At 41.4% G+C, this 16,143-nt stretch overlaps 1 protein-coding gene across 3 annotated transcripts in view; it reads left to right on the top strand.

The window, feature by feature from the left end:
- adamts9 (ADAM metallopeptidase with thrombospondin type 1 motif, 9) overlaps positions 1-16,143 on the top strand; it is a 404,749-nt gene that overhangs the window by 159,365 nt on the left and 229,241 nt on the right. For all 3 annotated transcript variants that reach the window (XM_038810570.1, XM_038810569.1, XM_038810571.1), the window contains 5 exons: positions 7-114; positions 315-482; positions 2,639-2,917; positions 6,425-6,586; positions 10,788-10,964. In XM_038810570.1, the coding sequence (XP_038666498.1) occupies positions 7-114; positions 315-482; positions 2,639-2,917; positions 6,425-6,586; positions 10,788-10,964 (894 nt within the window). The remainder of the gene's footprint in view (positions 1-6; positions 115-314; positions 483-2,638; positions 2,918-6,424; positions 6,587-10,787; positions 10,965-16,143) is intronic.

Genomic DNA, 16,143 nt, shown 5'->3' with positions numbered 1-16,143 from the left:
TTGTAGGATTGCGAATTAGCGTCTTGTCCTGATACCCACCCGGGCAGACGGGATGAACGAATACCCAATCACATGACCTATGGAACGGAATGGAGATTTGGATCCTGGACTCCTGTACACAGATATAATTTTAATATTGATATTAAATAATAGTCATCAAATGACATAAGAAATAACTATTAATCGGACAGCATTGAATAATTTATGATACAGATGGTGAATTAATAATTACTCCTTATTTAGCATCAGTATAAAATTACAAAATCAATGTCACTTGCACTTTTCAGTAACTCATAACCATTCCTACTCAACAGTGTTCTGCCACCTGTGGAAAAGGTACGAAGGAACGTTATGTTAGCTGTCGAGATCTCCATGGTGGTGTGGCTGATGAATCAGCGTGCTCACATCTCTTAAAGCCGCCATCGAGAAATGAGTGTATTGTCATCCCATGTGGACGTTGGAAGACCCATGAGTGGACACAGGTTTGAAATACTGAATTGAATTATATCACAGCTGTAAATCCACATTAACGTTTCAGTTATAGTACATGAAGCAACATATTCAGTGCGTGTGTGGCCTTGTTAAAATGAACTATGTTTAATTTAGATTCCAATTTTGAACCACATTTTTCAATTCGTGCTACAGCAAATAAGTGGCAAAAAGGAACACTGCACAATGAATATTTTCACTTATCCCTGTACACTTTCAACTGACATTGAGAATGCAGCAGCTTCGATACTGACAACTTTAAAATGTGGTGCCCCGAGCCTCCACACACCAATAATAAAACGATGGATGGTGTTCTCCAGCCTCCCTGCCGCGTGTTTCTCGGCAGAAGGAGACGGTGCGCTGTTCACCGGCTGCGGGATTCTCTTTTCCTGCTGCAGTCGACTGAAATTCGCATTGATGCCGCCCAGCGACGCAAGAAACCCGCAGGCAGGAGTACGCCGGCAGCGAATGGCTGGAGAATCCCGGCCGACATGCCTGCTGTTGAAAACAATGCAATAACTGTGCTTGTTTCAAGAATGCTTTGTGTGCGCTGAGTGGTAATTTGTTCCCTTAGTTTCACTGTTCTATTTTTCTGTGTTTGATTTTCTGAAACTTGAACTTCAATTATTTTATTCTAATTGTTACAATTTGGCAATGCGGTGCAGAGCAAAAGTGTCTCACTATTTCTTGGCAAATTCATACAAATCTAGATCTCCATCACACACTTTCATTCCAATTGCCCACAAGCAACACACATACTTATTTACACTTTGCAAATGTAACCTGGAAGTTCAGCAATGAAGATATCAATGAAGATTGGCAAAAATATCAGCACAGGTGCCCAGTCAATAGCTCTTTTGAACACATGAAAACAAATATGAAATCAAAGAAGAATAGACGGCACAGAATCAAGCTGTTTGATGTATCAAGCCTGTGCTGATGTTTGTTCTCGGAGACATGAGAATCTAATTCCTCTTTTCTCAAGAAGCAGTAAATGCCCTCTTAAAATAATTCATGGACTCTACTTTAAAAATCAGGCCATAACGTCGTGACTCCCATGAATTATTCTATTCTTTTTTGATTTCATATTTGTTTTCATGTGTTCAAAAGAGGTATTGACTGGGCATCTGTGCTGATATTTTTGCCAATCTGATATCTTCATTCAGTGTTAGATTTGAAGGGGTACTCCAAAGATGCACTGGGGAAACTCGCTAGGTTGGGTTTACCTGGCAATTGTCCAGAAGGGGCTCACTTCCCCTGAACAATTGTGCTGGGCTGGGAACCATCCGACAAAGCGATTTAAATGCTAACTTTTGATGGCCCTACCAGTGTTATCCTAATAGTTACTCTGAAAGAGTTAGGAGGGAAAAAGAACTTCTAACTTCAGAGTAACTATTTTAAACACCCAGACCGTGCCATGCACTGTACACCCTTAACCCCACAGGGGACCCCCCAACACCTCCATGGTATTCCCCACCTGCGCGGGATTCCCTGACCCCACACCGGCCCGACCACTGCACCCCCCAAACCAAACAACAACCAACTCCCCCCAATATCCAGATCCCCCCACCCTATGTCTGAATCCTTTCTCCCCACCCCCTTCCCACCACCCAATATCTGAAACCCCATACCCACATCCCAATCACTTACCTTCTCCCTTTCAATGGCACCTTTGAACTTACCTGCTTTACGGCAGCTAGTGCTTTGCTGCTGGAACTGTGGACGTGCTTTGCTTCTTTAGTCTCACCCGACCTGAGTTGGGAAGATCTAGCGAGACAGGTGCTTTACAATTTAAGCGCCGAAAAGTCGCTGTGGAATGGTGATCTGAGGCTGACTGCCGGACTGGGGAGGTCCGGGGCGATATGTCACGTTGAGCATTCTGAACAGATTTGTATGTAATTATAAATTTATGAATGAAAAATATAAATTTGTGCTCCTTTTCTATTCTCCTGTCTTCTGGCTGACCTACAGCTGAACTTATTCAATCTGTTTGAATTCCTTGTGACTTCAGACTTGGAAGCTTTTCCTGCATCTCAGTTGGTAGATTTAGGCTCATTCACCCCCACAATGCCTAATATAAGATGTTGCCTGTTGATTTTACAGTTTCTGTAAAGAGATAAACTTTTCTCTTTCTAATTTTCCATTGCAGTGCTCTGTGACCTGCGGACAAGGTAAAGCAACGCGGCATGTGAGTTGCATCAGCTACAAGAACCAAATTGTGAGTGAGAGTGAGTGTGACCTTGATGATCAGCCACTAACTGAACAAGAGTGTGCAATGCCATCTTGCACTCCGCGACTTCATGGGTATGATCGATCTGGACAGAATGATCACCAATTTCCTCGGATTAAGATCCCGCCAACAAATGGTAACTCAGATCGCACCCAACTACCTGGAGGCAGTCAGTGGAGAACTGGACCTTGGGGAGCGGTAAGAGACTGTTGCCTAACATTGATTGAATTTTTTGCACTGATTATAATATAATCACATACACATTTAGCAATTATATTCATAATTTTTCTTACCAGAATGTACATGTTACCTTTTCACTGATTTTTCAGCCTTTCATTTTTTCCCTTCATGTCAACCTTTATCAACTTCCACATGCACATTCTTAGTTGCCAGCGGAACCCATACTCTCAAGCCTCCGATTCTCCATACTTCATTAACTACAATTTGTTCAAAGGTCTTCTGCATTATCCTCTCAAATTAGCCCCATTCCAGATCCTTAACTGGCATACACTGGTTACCTAATGCCACTGCATTCAATTCTAAACCCTTGTTCTCATCGATAACAGCCTTATGTCGCAGTATATTTTCAATGGTCTCGAGCTTTCTGCTCAATTCTGTGTTTCCCTTCCCTTCATTATCCTACTGGTGGCTGACAGTTGAATCATTGCAGTTCCACTCTTTGAACCTCCCTCCATTAACCTCTCCTCCTCTGTGGGCAGAATTCTCCGTTTGGGAGACTATGGGCAGGATTCTTCATTGCCCGACGCTGAAATTGTATTCGGCGATTGGGCAGAAAATCCCCATTTTTGACCGAATCGGGGCGGGTGCGTTTTCCGAATGCTCCGCCTCCTCCAAATCAGCATCAATCATCAAAGTGAACACCGTTGCGACGGCATCAATGTGTCACTTTGAGGCCCTACCCTGATGCTCCGCCCCCAATGGGCCGAGTTCCCGTCCACGCGGGTCACGTCTAAGTTTTCATAAACGCGACGTGGCAGCTACGGACTGTGTTCTGGCAGTGGTGGGTGGGGGGGGCTTCAGCGAGTACTGGGGGGAATGGTGGGGGGGTGTCCAGGGGGGGAGTGTCTAGGGCGACACTCGGCGCCATGTTGTACGGCGCAACCGCTGCAGGTCGTCGCCATGCATACGCGCAGCCATGGACCCGGCAATTCTCCAGCTGTTAATATCGGGAACGATGGGACTTTTACATGGCTGCTAGCCCCCACATCGGGCGGAGCATCGGTGCGGGGCAGTGCTGACTTTTTAATTGTAAAACTAGACACTTCATCCAGACAGAGCCTCAAAATCAGAGATTCCCGCCCTACGTTCTCCCGCCGGAGCTGAATTTCACCAGTTTTACAATCCCCTTGCGGTCATAAAGCAGGATGCAATTCAGTGTTCCATGCCATGCAAATTTATACATGGAGGAGAACACAAGGGATTCCCTGGGAATCCCACAATCGGGCTGCCATCTTGAGTGGGCAGCCCAATAGCGAGGTCCCATGGTCGGCCACCCCGGCACTGCAAATCAGCCCTCTCCGCACAGCATCTCCCCTCTCCCGCCCTCAAGTCCAGATCCCTGTAATAGGGGACCCCTCACAGGGGCCCCTGAAATAGGTGGACTCTCCATGGCCCCCCTTCCCCCCCTCCCTGTCTGGGAACTAAAGAGCAGTCCAGACAGCAGCAGTGAGAAGCATTATAGCTGAAATATTTAGCTTGCAGCTCCACGTGTCCATTCCTGGAAGGAGAGCAGCTGAGCCTGCCTCTGGTTCCCATCCATTAGCTGCAATCCATTCTTTCCTTTCGATCCCGATTTTCCCCCAACGGGGAAGCACTCCAGGTGTGCCAGGATTGAGAATCTCTCCCCACATCGCTCTCTCTGCCCTTTAAAAAGCTCTTCAAGTCAAATTCTTTTGAACAAACTTCATGTTCGGGATTCTCTGACCCGGTGCCGGGCTGGAGACTCTCCGGGGGGGGAGGGGACATGTGAATTGCTTCCCCATTCTCCAGCGCCGATTCTCGGGCGCCCGTGGGATTCCCGCCGCGCCAGTTGGGAGCTGTTGACAGCGCCCCCCCCCCCCCCCCCCCCCTCTGGCGATTCTCTGGGCTCCGATGGGCCGAGTGGCCGATGAATTTGTCCGAGTCCCGCCGGCTTGGGTTACTCAGGTCCCGGAAGGTGAATCTGCTGGGCCCATCCAAGAGGGGGCACGGGATCCGACCCCGGGGGGAGGCCCCCACAGTGGCCTGGCCCACGATCAGAGCCTACCGATCAGCGGGCGGGCTGGTTCCGTGGGGGCCTATTTTACTCCGGGCCGGGCCCCTGTAGGGCTCCGCCATATTGCCCGGTAGCTAGCGCGGAGAAGGGAACCCCCGCACATGCGCGGAAATACGCGTGGGGGCAAAGCCCCATTATTGGAGAATCCCGCCCCTTGTCCCTGTTCCAAATATTTTTTGATATTTGCTTTATTGCAGCATAACTGCTGCATTGTTTTAAGTTATCGGGTCTCAGTTTGAATTGCATTATTTATGACTTTATTTGATATTTAAACCATATTTAATCTATAATAAACCTCTCATTTCAAAACCTTTCATGCATCCTACAAAAATACGCATATTAAGAAAGGTCAAGGAACCAGAGGTAGAGTTTTGGACAAACATCCGGGTCTCACTGCATGTTGAGGTTTTTGATTTTCGCAGTGCAGTTTTTGTCAATGGCAGGATTCCCATCCAGAAATAAGGCTGATTGTTAGGCTCAGTTTAATGAACAACATCCAAAATTTGGATTTATATCACTTCATTGGCATAGTAAAATATCCCAAGAAACTTAAGAGCATTCTCAAACAAAATGTGTCATTGAGCTACTTAGGGGCTGGTTTAGCACAGTGGGCTAAACAGCTGGTTTGTAATGCAGAATAAGGCAGCAGCGCGGGTTCAATTCCCGTACTAGCCTCCCCGAACAGGCGCCGGAATGTGACAATAAGCGATTATTATTATACTTAAAGGAAGATTTATATGTATGCAGCACTACACACAGATGTCTCAAAGTGCTTTATAGCCAATTATTTTCTTTTTCAAGTGCAGTCTCTGTTGGAAAGTAGGAAATGTGCCACCATTATGATAATGACCAGATAATTTGTTTTTGTGATGTTAATTGAGGGATATATATTGGCCAGGGCACAGAGGTAATTCCTCTATTCTTCAAAATAGTGCCATGGGATCTTTTATGCGCACTTGAGCAGGCAGATTGGCCTGTGATTCAGTTGACACGTTAAACCTCAGTTTAACATCCCAACCAAAAGACGACACCTCTGATAGTGCAGCACTCCCTCAGTGCTACACTGGAATATCAGCCTTGATTTTTGTACTCAGTCCTGGAGTGCTGAATCAGAACCTTATGACGCAAAGGCCAGTGTGTTAACAACTGAAATGAAATTAAATGAAATGAAAATCGCTTATTGTCACAAGTGGGCTTCAATGAAGTTACTGTGAAAAGCCCCTAGTCGTCACATTCCGGCGCCTGTTTGGGGGGCTGGTACGGGAATTGGACCGTGCTACTGGCCTACCTTGGTCTGCTTTAAAAGCCAGCGATTTAGCCCAGTTTGCTAAACCAGCCCCTGGCCACCACTGTTATGGAGACATAGAATAAACCTGCTGTCATTTGATTGGTTCAATATTGTTTCAATTCCTGTTTTATTCCTTTTGTAGTGTTCTAGTACATGTGCTGGAGGGTTCCAACGGCGTGTTGTGGTTTGCCAAGATGAAGATGGATATGAAACCAATAACTGTGCTGAACAGGCTAAGCCTCTTGAAATGAGGTCCTGTGAATCTGGTCCTTGTCCTCAGTGGATTTATGGCAACTGGGGAGAGGTAGTATTTCTTCTTCTATTAGTTTTCTTGTCCTTTACTCATTGGCGTTTTTAGAAATGAGCCGGGATTCTCCGATCCTCCGCATCGCAATTGCGCTCAGCGCGGGGGCGGCAAATGGGCATCAGATCCGCGATCAGGTCCATGCCGTTCCCACAATCTGGGGGGGGGGCCCTATATTGTTGGTGCCTGTCCGCAGTATGGGTTGGCCATGTCGTGCGGGGCCACCGCCGCGCGCACATGCGCGGACCCCTGGTCGCAGGTGCAGGGCCCCGTATCGGCAACCGGTGCTGCGAGGAGCACTCCGGGGCCCTGCTAGCCCCCTGCAAAACGGAGAATCACTCTGCACTTTCTACAGGAAAGTCCAGAGTGATTCGCGCCCATTTTCCCGCGGGCGTGGGGATATTGCCCCATTATCAGAGAATTCCGCCCAGGATATTTGGCTCATTGATAAAACACAGATTTTGTAAGATGTAGAGGTGCAACTTGCCTATTGTATCCTGCTATAGAGTTGCAGAGTAAGTACTGCAAATGAAATTACCATTGCGTAATTGCAGTTTAATCCCAGTATTAAAGTAAGGAATTAAAACCTATTATATGCTGTCCTATCTTTTAAATGGGCTATGTTCAAGTGAGGGCAGTGCATTCAATTATATTTGCAAGTTGAACAAACCAGAAAAAAATCAGGAAACATTATTTCCACAAGATTGTTGAGGCCAATAGGATTTTCCAACCCCTTTGAAGACATTTTGATAATGAAGTACATTCCTAGTCCACCATGAACAATAAACAGTATGTTGGTATTACCGTGCATTGGAGATGATTTTAAGTCCTATCTTAGAACACAGACAGCGAGTAGCCTAGGAACCAGAGGGAATGGTCACCGGGACAAAGATAACTGTTCAAGACAAAGGTTTGATAGGCATTGCAGATGGGAAAGAAGGGCTGAGGCATAGGGCAGGGAAAGCCCATTAGTTCTTTCTTGAGATGTAATAGAACAGAATCTTAGGATCTTTACAGTGCAAGAGGAGGCCATTTGGCCCATCAAGTCTGCGCTGGCTCCCTGAAAGAATACTTTACCTCATCCCAATTCCCAGCCTTATTCCCATCACTTTGCATATTCTTTGTATAAGATAGCAATCCATATTCCCATTTGAATATCTCAATTGAAACTTCCTCCACCACCCAAGTTAATTCCAAGCTCCAACCACCTTCTGAGTGAAAAGTTTTCCATCACATCACTTCTACTCTTTTTGCACATTATTTTGAATCTGTGCCCTCTAGTTCTTGATGCTCTCTTGAGATGGAATAGTTTCTCACTATTTACCCAGTCCATACCCCTCAGGATCTTGAAGTCTCCTCTCAAGCTCTTCCATCTCAAGGTAAACAGACCCAACCTCTCCAATCTATCCTCATAGCCGCACTTGTTTATCCTGGAATCATTCTTGTAAATCTTTGATTTCTTCACATCCTTCCCCAAGTATAGCACCCATAACGGGACACAGTACTCCAGATGAGACCTAACTACAGTTGAGGCCTGATTAGTGTCCTATACAAGTTCAACATGACCTCCTTACTCTTGTACTCAAAGCCCATATTAATAAACCTGAGGGTAACGTATGCTTTATTAACTCCTCAACATGCCCTGCCACCTTCAATGACAATATACACTAAAGACCCTTTGTTCCTGCACTTCCTTCAACGTTTCTACCTTTATTTATGCTGTCCCTCCACATTCTTCCTGCCAAAATGAATCACCGCGCTAATTCTCTGCATTGACCTTTATCTGCCACTTGTTTGCCCAATCCACCAACATGTCTGCCTGGAGGTTCTAGATTATCTTCCTCACAGTTGATAATGCTTCTAATCTTCGTATCAGTCGCAGATTTGGAAATCACGGTCTAGGTTACCAATATACATCAAGAAGAGCCAGGGTCCCAACTCAGACCCTAGGGACACTCCTGCTTCTCCTGGCCCACAAAGAAATTTTAATTGGAAGTTGAACACGTAACTTTTGGATCACTATTGTCTCTCAATGCAGCTCCAGCAGCCTTGGTACAACAAAAATGTCATTGCCGCTCCTCTGCTGAGGCCTCATGTTAATACTACAATTGAGCTCGAGTATCATTGGAACACAATCTACGTACATTAAAATATTGCCGCCAGCTTCAGGAAGGTATTGGCTAGGCAAGGTGGGAATAAAAAGAGAGGAATAACAGAAGTCTATTCATCACCTCTAGTCTTTTCACCATTCAGTCCGACCATAATTAATCTGTACTTCAATTCAATTTACCTATCTTTGATACCCTGTTACCCTGACTAATAAAAACTTGTCGATCTCCATCTTTAGAATACTAATAGACCACAAAGGATTCCATGTACACAAATCAGTAAAATCTGGAACACAGGTACAGAACATAATCAAAAGCGACTAATCGAGTACTCACCTTTGTCTCAAGGGATTCAATTGTGAGGAAGTTATGCTTCAATTGTCCAGAGTATTGCATTCAGTTTTAGACACCAGACCTCAGGAAATGTCTATTTGCCCTTGAGTGGCTACAGTATAGATTCACCAGAATGAAATCATGGGAATAAACTTGTTTTGTATTTGCCTTGAGTTAGACGATTGAGCAGTGATTTAAAGGAGTTTAAAATGATAAAACGCACTTAATTGGGTGAATGCAAAGAAACAATTTCCTCAGTGAGGAATCAAAGAGAAGAGGGCATAGTCCTTAAAATTAAAAGTGTTTTTGTGTGAGGAGCAGAGGAAATCTGAAGCATTCTCCCTCTTAGAAATCTGTGGATATGGGGTCGATTTAAAATTATTACGGTTGAAATCAGTCGATTTTTTTGTTATTGTTGGGGTGGATGTTATCAAAGTTTTTATATCCCGCACGGGACTTAAGAACATAAGAACATAAGAACATAAGAAATAGGAGCAGGAGTAGGCCATCTGGCCCCTCGAGCCTGCTCCGCCATTCAATGAGATCATGGCTGATCTTTTGTGGACTCAGATGGGACTTATGGGGTGGGAATGATTATTGTCCCCATGGTTCTCACGGAATACAAGCTTCCCCTCTGAGGAGTGGGGTAACTTCATTCAGCTACGTAACTGAATGTGAGAGACCTGGTAGGGATTTACCAGGAGTTGTATATAACATAACTGTAAATAAATCAGAGTTCCTTATTCTTACTCGGTGTGGACTCTCCGTGTCCTTATTGAACAAAGGATTTGAATGAAAGGTTGGCAAATTGAGTTGATCTGCCATGATGTAACTGAATGGCAGATCAGACTTGAGGCACTGAATAGCATGTTCCTGTTACTAAATTGCTATTTGTATTGGTCATTCTTGGAAGTAAGATAGAAACAATACTTTACCTCCCTACTGTATCGCTGCATGTGTGATAATGAGAAGATTTAACAGCTGATAATAGCTGTTTTTCCATTGATCATTCTTGCATGAATTGTCACATAAATTATTGTCCTATGAGTTCATTAATTACTCAATCTTAGTAGCAATGGAAAGGTCATAAAATAGAAAGCCACTTATCAAGGACTAGATTGATATTCTATATGCCGTATTGTGAATACTACATTCATCTATATGAAGTGATATGTCCATTCAGTATCTTAAAACTACTTTGACCAGCTCTGAAAAAGCTGTTTTTGGTTTTCTCATCACACATCAGGCACCTACCGGGTCTGAGAGAGAATGGTTTATTTATTTTTTAAATTTAGAGTACCCAATTCATTTTTTCCAATTATGGGGCAATTTAGCATGGCCAATTCACCTACCTGCACATCTTTGGGTTGTGGGGGCGAAACCCACACAAACAGGGGGAGAATGTGCAAACTCCACATGGACAGTGACCCAGAGCCGGGATCGAACCTGGGACCTCGGTGCCATGAGGCAGCCGTGCAGAGAATGGTTAATTAACCGACTTGGAATGTTTCTATTAATAAATTAGCCAGAAATTAAAAGTTGGAAAATGTTCCATGTACGTTAAAATGACAAAATCTTTATAATAGAAAAGCATACCTGATCCTTTAATCTCTTACTTATTACTTTACTTCCAATTCTTGATATTTCCAAAATGCTTCCTTCAGTTTCTGAACTCAATTCTTTCAGCTTACTTTTTCTGTCCTTTTTTCATACAAAATTATCACAATTTAATGGATGTGGTGTTGGTGTTAAATTTATAGTGCACCCAGCCGTGTGGTGGCGGAGCAAGAACAAGACTAGTTATTTGTCAGCTTCCGAATGGTCAAAGACTAAATGATCAGAACTGTGAAATTCTTGACAAACCTCCTGATCGTGAACAATGCAATACTCGAGCTTGCCCTACTGATGATGCCTGGCACAGAGGCCGTTGGAGCTCGGTACGATAATCATTCTATTTATATAACATAGTTCATCATTCTGTGGATATGTCAGTTTATAACAGTTCTGCTTAATGCCAGGGTATAGTTTTGTAAATGTTCACCTTTTTGTGAGTTTACATTTATTATTTCCTAATTGAATCCATGCTGCTGTTAATAACATGAAGGCCAGTAATATACAGTACACAGTTCTGTACCTCAAATCACAGGCAGTTGGTGCAAAAATATCTTTTTTATAAAGAGAAAAACAATCTGGGAGCTTTTATGTTACTATATTTAGTCTTAAGGCTCTAACTTGTATGCAGACATTTTACTCATGTCCTGTTGTTGAACAGGGAGTATTAGTTTTATATTGGGGTGTGTCAGGCTTGTTTGTCTGTGACCCTGTCACCAATCTGTGGGGGTGAAAATCAATTTTAGGGGAGTAGCAAAATGGAGGTAGATTGATTTAAATGGAAATGCAAATTTGCAGGGGGGAGAACAGACAGCCGATCCACGCTGGCAAAATTGAATTTTACCCCCAGTTACTTAAGTGCATCCCTACACTTTGATCTGGTTCCAAAACCTTTTACCAAAGACTAGAATAATATTCAATTTATGCCATATATTCTGAACTCTACATATCCCTCCAAAGGTATATTGCCCTACAGTAACTTGCAAATCTTTCCTCGAACTCTGACCAAGCTATTGAATAGGCGTCTTGTCGCCAGACTGGTCAGTTAGTACTATCTTTATATCTATAAAAAATAATCCATCAATTCAATAATTAAGGTAATTTGGAATTGCCACTAGACCATTCAGGTGATTTTCCATTTATCACCCTCCAGTTTCTTTGCTAAGAAACAGTCAGGTTATGAAGGACCATTAGATTTGATCATGTGTCACTATTCATTCTGTACTTGAACACCAACCTATCACCTCAATATCATAAAAACAGCATTTTAATAAGGGAATTTTCTGATACAATTCTTGGGCATAGCTTCACCTCAATATTTTTAGGTGCTTATTTGAGAACATAAATATGTGCAGTGCTCCTCAATGTGTTTACATCTAAAATTGTGGTCTGTTGTACAGCATATTAATGCTGTCATTAAAATTTGTAACTGGTTGATATGATGTGTGCACAGGTGAGAATGTCCACAGCAGGTAAGTGACTGTGCTTAGGCAATTACATTTTTGATTTGTAATCAAAAGTTGCAAATACATGTACTCATTTGAGTGTAGACTTGTTTTTTTCTTGATCCCATATCCTGTCTTCATAGTTTCTAGGTTACCCTCAGGTCTGAACAATGTGACATTTGTTGAGTTTGGGGAAAGATTATGGACACAGAACTTACGTGGTTTCCTTGGTATTTTGCATAAACTATTTAAATTGCACGCACAAACCAGCAAATAATAAATCAGAACATAATGGCAATTTGCACATATACATCTGAAAAATCATAGGGACGTTGCATTCAAAATACAGGTAAACATGGATAAACTGTAAATATGCCCATACACCTTACCATGTATAGTGGAAAATATTAGCCTTTCGTTTGGGGGTAAGGTGGATATTTTTTAAAATTTGCATATCGAAGCACAAACTCACCAAAGCTGACTTATGGCCTCAGTAGATTGGATTCTGTTTAATTCTAGCCAAATCCATAAGCTGCCTTGCCATGATCAGACACCTCTATCTTTAGTGGAATAGAAACCCTTGTTAATATAAAAAATTAAATTTGTGGAATAACAAAAGTGACAAAACACTTGATGGGTGGGGTGGGGGGTAATTTTGAGTTTCTGCTGCTGGTGAGCCATGATCCCTGTCAGCAATGCACACATGTTAAACAACTCCTTTACTGTAAAATGCACGTTAACAAATAACATACAGGTGCTAAAAAGGAGAAACTCCGTCTGTCGTAAAATGATTGTGCTAACTATTTACATGCTGGGTAGTGTTAGTTTGCAGCAATATTTACATTTTATTGCATCATTTTGGCTCTCTCTTCCGTAAGATTCTCCCTCAATAAATATATGGATCAGAGACATTATTAATCATATTCTAGTGTTTTACTGTCTTCATAGTTTATACATTTGGGTTAAAAGTATTATCAACATTATTTGTCTTGGTTAATTGCTTTTATACATTAGATACCCTGGCAATTAAAGCATTTACAATACTAAAGAATAATGTACATATTGCTAAAGAGCTTAATTTATTAATGAAGTATTTGCTCACATTTAAAATGTGAAAATATTTTATGGTGCACAGTAAATATTATTATTGTGACATATTCTAAGCAGATGAAATGTTTTATTATGTTTTTTTCTTTTGAGAGAATTCTGGTGCTAAATTGCCAACATCCACAGAAATGTATCTTCTATATATTTGCTTTAATAATATGTACAAAAGAGTTGTGTACAGTTAACAGGTTTATATTAAACCTAAATATTAAACTATGTTTTACAGTGTAAATTTAATCTTAAGTGCAAAAAAAAATCTATTTGTCCATCCACTCCTGCAGAAATATCACTGAAAATCCAAATCTAGTTTTGAAAACTTTTGGCCGATGCAAGATGAGTGTGAAAATGTTAATTTCTTTAATGGATTTTCTTAAATAACTTTTACTTTGTATAATACAATTGCCACACAAATAGATTTTATTTGTCATTTAGGATATAAATTTTAATCAAATTGAAACTGAAACAGCTGACATTGCGGATATAAATAAAGGGTTGCAATTATGCTACAGACATATTTACTCACTCTTTTACAGCTATCTAGTGATATTTGCTTGGCTCAATTATTGTTGCCTAACCCCTTCTTAAAATACATTTGGTGCAATGCTGTGCCACCTTTTTGGGCAAAATATATTGAAGTAGTGAGTTGAATGCGAATGAACACATCAGTGATGTGGCTGAAGACTTTGGTTGGACTTTTGATGGCCATTGATTTCACGTAATACATTGTTACAAGTTATCATAAATAGTTTTCAAAGCATATGTATATATTCAAACAATGAATTATGGAGAGTATTTTGTATCTCAATGTTTCAAGTTCTGTCAAATGTGGCATTATCCATTTCATCGTAGCTTTAGAAAACTTTAAAATATTATCTAATTTCAATGAAACACGATGGCAGTTTCCCGTACTGTCTGTGGATGACGTTTTGGTGGCTCTTCATGGTATTACAATTGGACTATTTTGATATACATTTGAGATATTATTATTTATTTGTACAATACTTCATTTGAAATTTGATGCCAAACACTGAAACAGGAAAAATGCACTGTCATATATTGATAGTTTTATGGCTCTTTAAAGGGTGTAGTATCATTGTTAGTAAGACATTGCAAGCATTACGTAATTGTATTCTTAGTGCCACAGCAATCTGTTTTTGTTTTTATCTGGGGATTTACTTACTGTAGAAGGGTTTTATGTGAACCACAAAATAAATGGGTGCTTTCAATAAATCAAAGTGGTGTTATAAATTCATGCAAATTTCCATATTTAGTATTTAATATGATCCAAATTGCTAATTACACCACATAGTAAATAGTCCATTCGTTTTTGAGCCCTTGCAGGTCATTATTAACACCCTTAAAAATGTTTTCCAAATCTTTGGCTAATATGAGCACACTTAAATGTGAAGTTGTAATATTCTGTCAAAATTGCTGAGGAAATTATGTTGTGAGTTTGTTTTCTGCTGTGCTTTGGAGTGGTCCTATTTGTATGAAACCTATTGTAGACCCAATGGGGTACATTTTCATTTTCACCATCCGAGTGACAATCTGGTGGGCCATATTGGATTTCCCGTATACAACCTATAGTGCAAAGATTAAAATGTACCCTGATGTTTGTTGTTCATGTCGTAAACTTAATACAAGTAATTCTTGGGCCATTTGTTGTAGAATCCATGGCTAAAAATGGAAACCATGATGTCGCTTTAATATTTGAACTATTTTTTGCAAAATATATCCAAGAAATCGATCAATTTAAAAAAAAAAACAGTTTTCTGTTTATCTTAGAATTAGTGCGAAAGAGGAACATTTGAGAAATATGGAGGTAGACATATTGGCTGCTCTTGCTCAGCATGTAGAGGGGAAGCACCTAGAGAGGTTCACACACCTGCATTCGGGCCTGTCTGAATATTTATCCATTTAAATTAACCCATTCTGAGTCCTTTAGCTATCTATTTTCTATTAAATAAAATTAAGAATTCACATTAGAATGCATTTAGTCCTGAGTATTGAGAGCTAAACCCACAAAATATCATTACTTTAAAAGTTATTCTAAATAATGATGAAGAATAAATGTAAAAAGCATTACCTGTTCATTTTTTAATATAAATTTAAAGTACCCAAATCATTTTGTTTTCCAATTAAGGGGCAATTTAACGTGGCCAATTCACCTACCCTGCACATTTTTGGGTTGTGGGGGAGAGATCCATGCAGAAACGGGGAGAATGTGAAAACTCCACACGGACAGTGATCCGGGGCCGGGATCGAACCCGGGTCCTCGGTGCCGTGAGGCAATAGTGTTAACCACTGCGCTGCCCAGAGCATTACTTATTAATAGGTACAGTAGTTATTGGGATTAAGATTCAATTTTGGCAGAGATACAAAACTTTAAATACCTTTTCTACAGAATAATGCTTACTAAAGTCGCCGTAGGGAATCTCTCTTCAACGGTCCCAATGAAAACGTAGTCTTGAATTTGGAGCAAAGTTCTATTGCCATTCTGCACTGCTCTTTGATTGTTATCTCACTGCCCCACTTCCTGGTGGACCCCCTAATGTTTTTATGCTTCGAAACTTCTGTAAAAATACAAGTTGTTGCATTTGTAACAAAGGAACTAGAATTTAAGATCCTTCTGACACTCGCTTACATTTTATAAATCATTATCAAAGCCATTAAATTATGTGTGAAATTCCCATGTTGGAGAGTTTGTTCGGTATCAGAGCAGTGGGATACCAATTCTGTAACAACAAGTCAAACTGCCTGTTCTCATTAATATGAATAAGCTCTTTTGTGATCACCTCCTACCCCATGTGATATCTTAGAAACCTATGTGGAGTCCTGTGTGGGATCAATACTCATGCTAACAGGTTTCAGTTGGGCAACACGGTGGCAAAGTGGTTAGCACTGCTGCCTCATGCCACCAAGGTCCCAGGTTCGATCCCGGCCCTAGGTCACT

The sequence above is a fragment of the Scyliorhinus canicula genome, chromosome 11, assembly GCF_902713615.1.
Source record: "Scyliorhinus canicula chromosome 11, sScyCan1.1, whole genome shotgun sequence".
NCBI classification, from domain to species: domain Eukaryota; kingdom Metazoa; phylum Chordata; class Chondrichthyes; order Carcharhiniformes; family Scyliorhinidae; genus Scyliorhinus; species Scyliorhinus canicula.
Note: the sequence above shows the minus strand (reverse complement) of the source record. Positions and strands in the feature narration are given on the sequence as shown.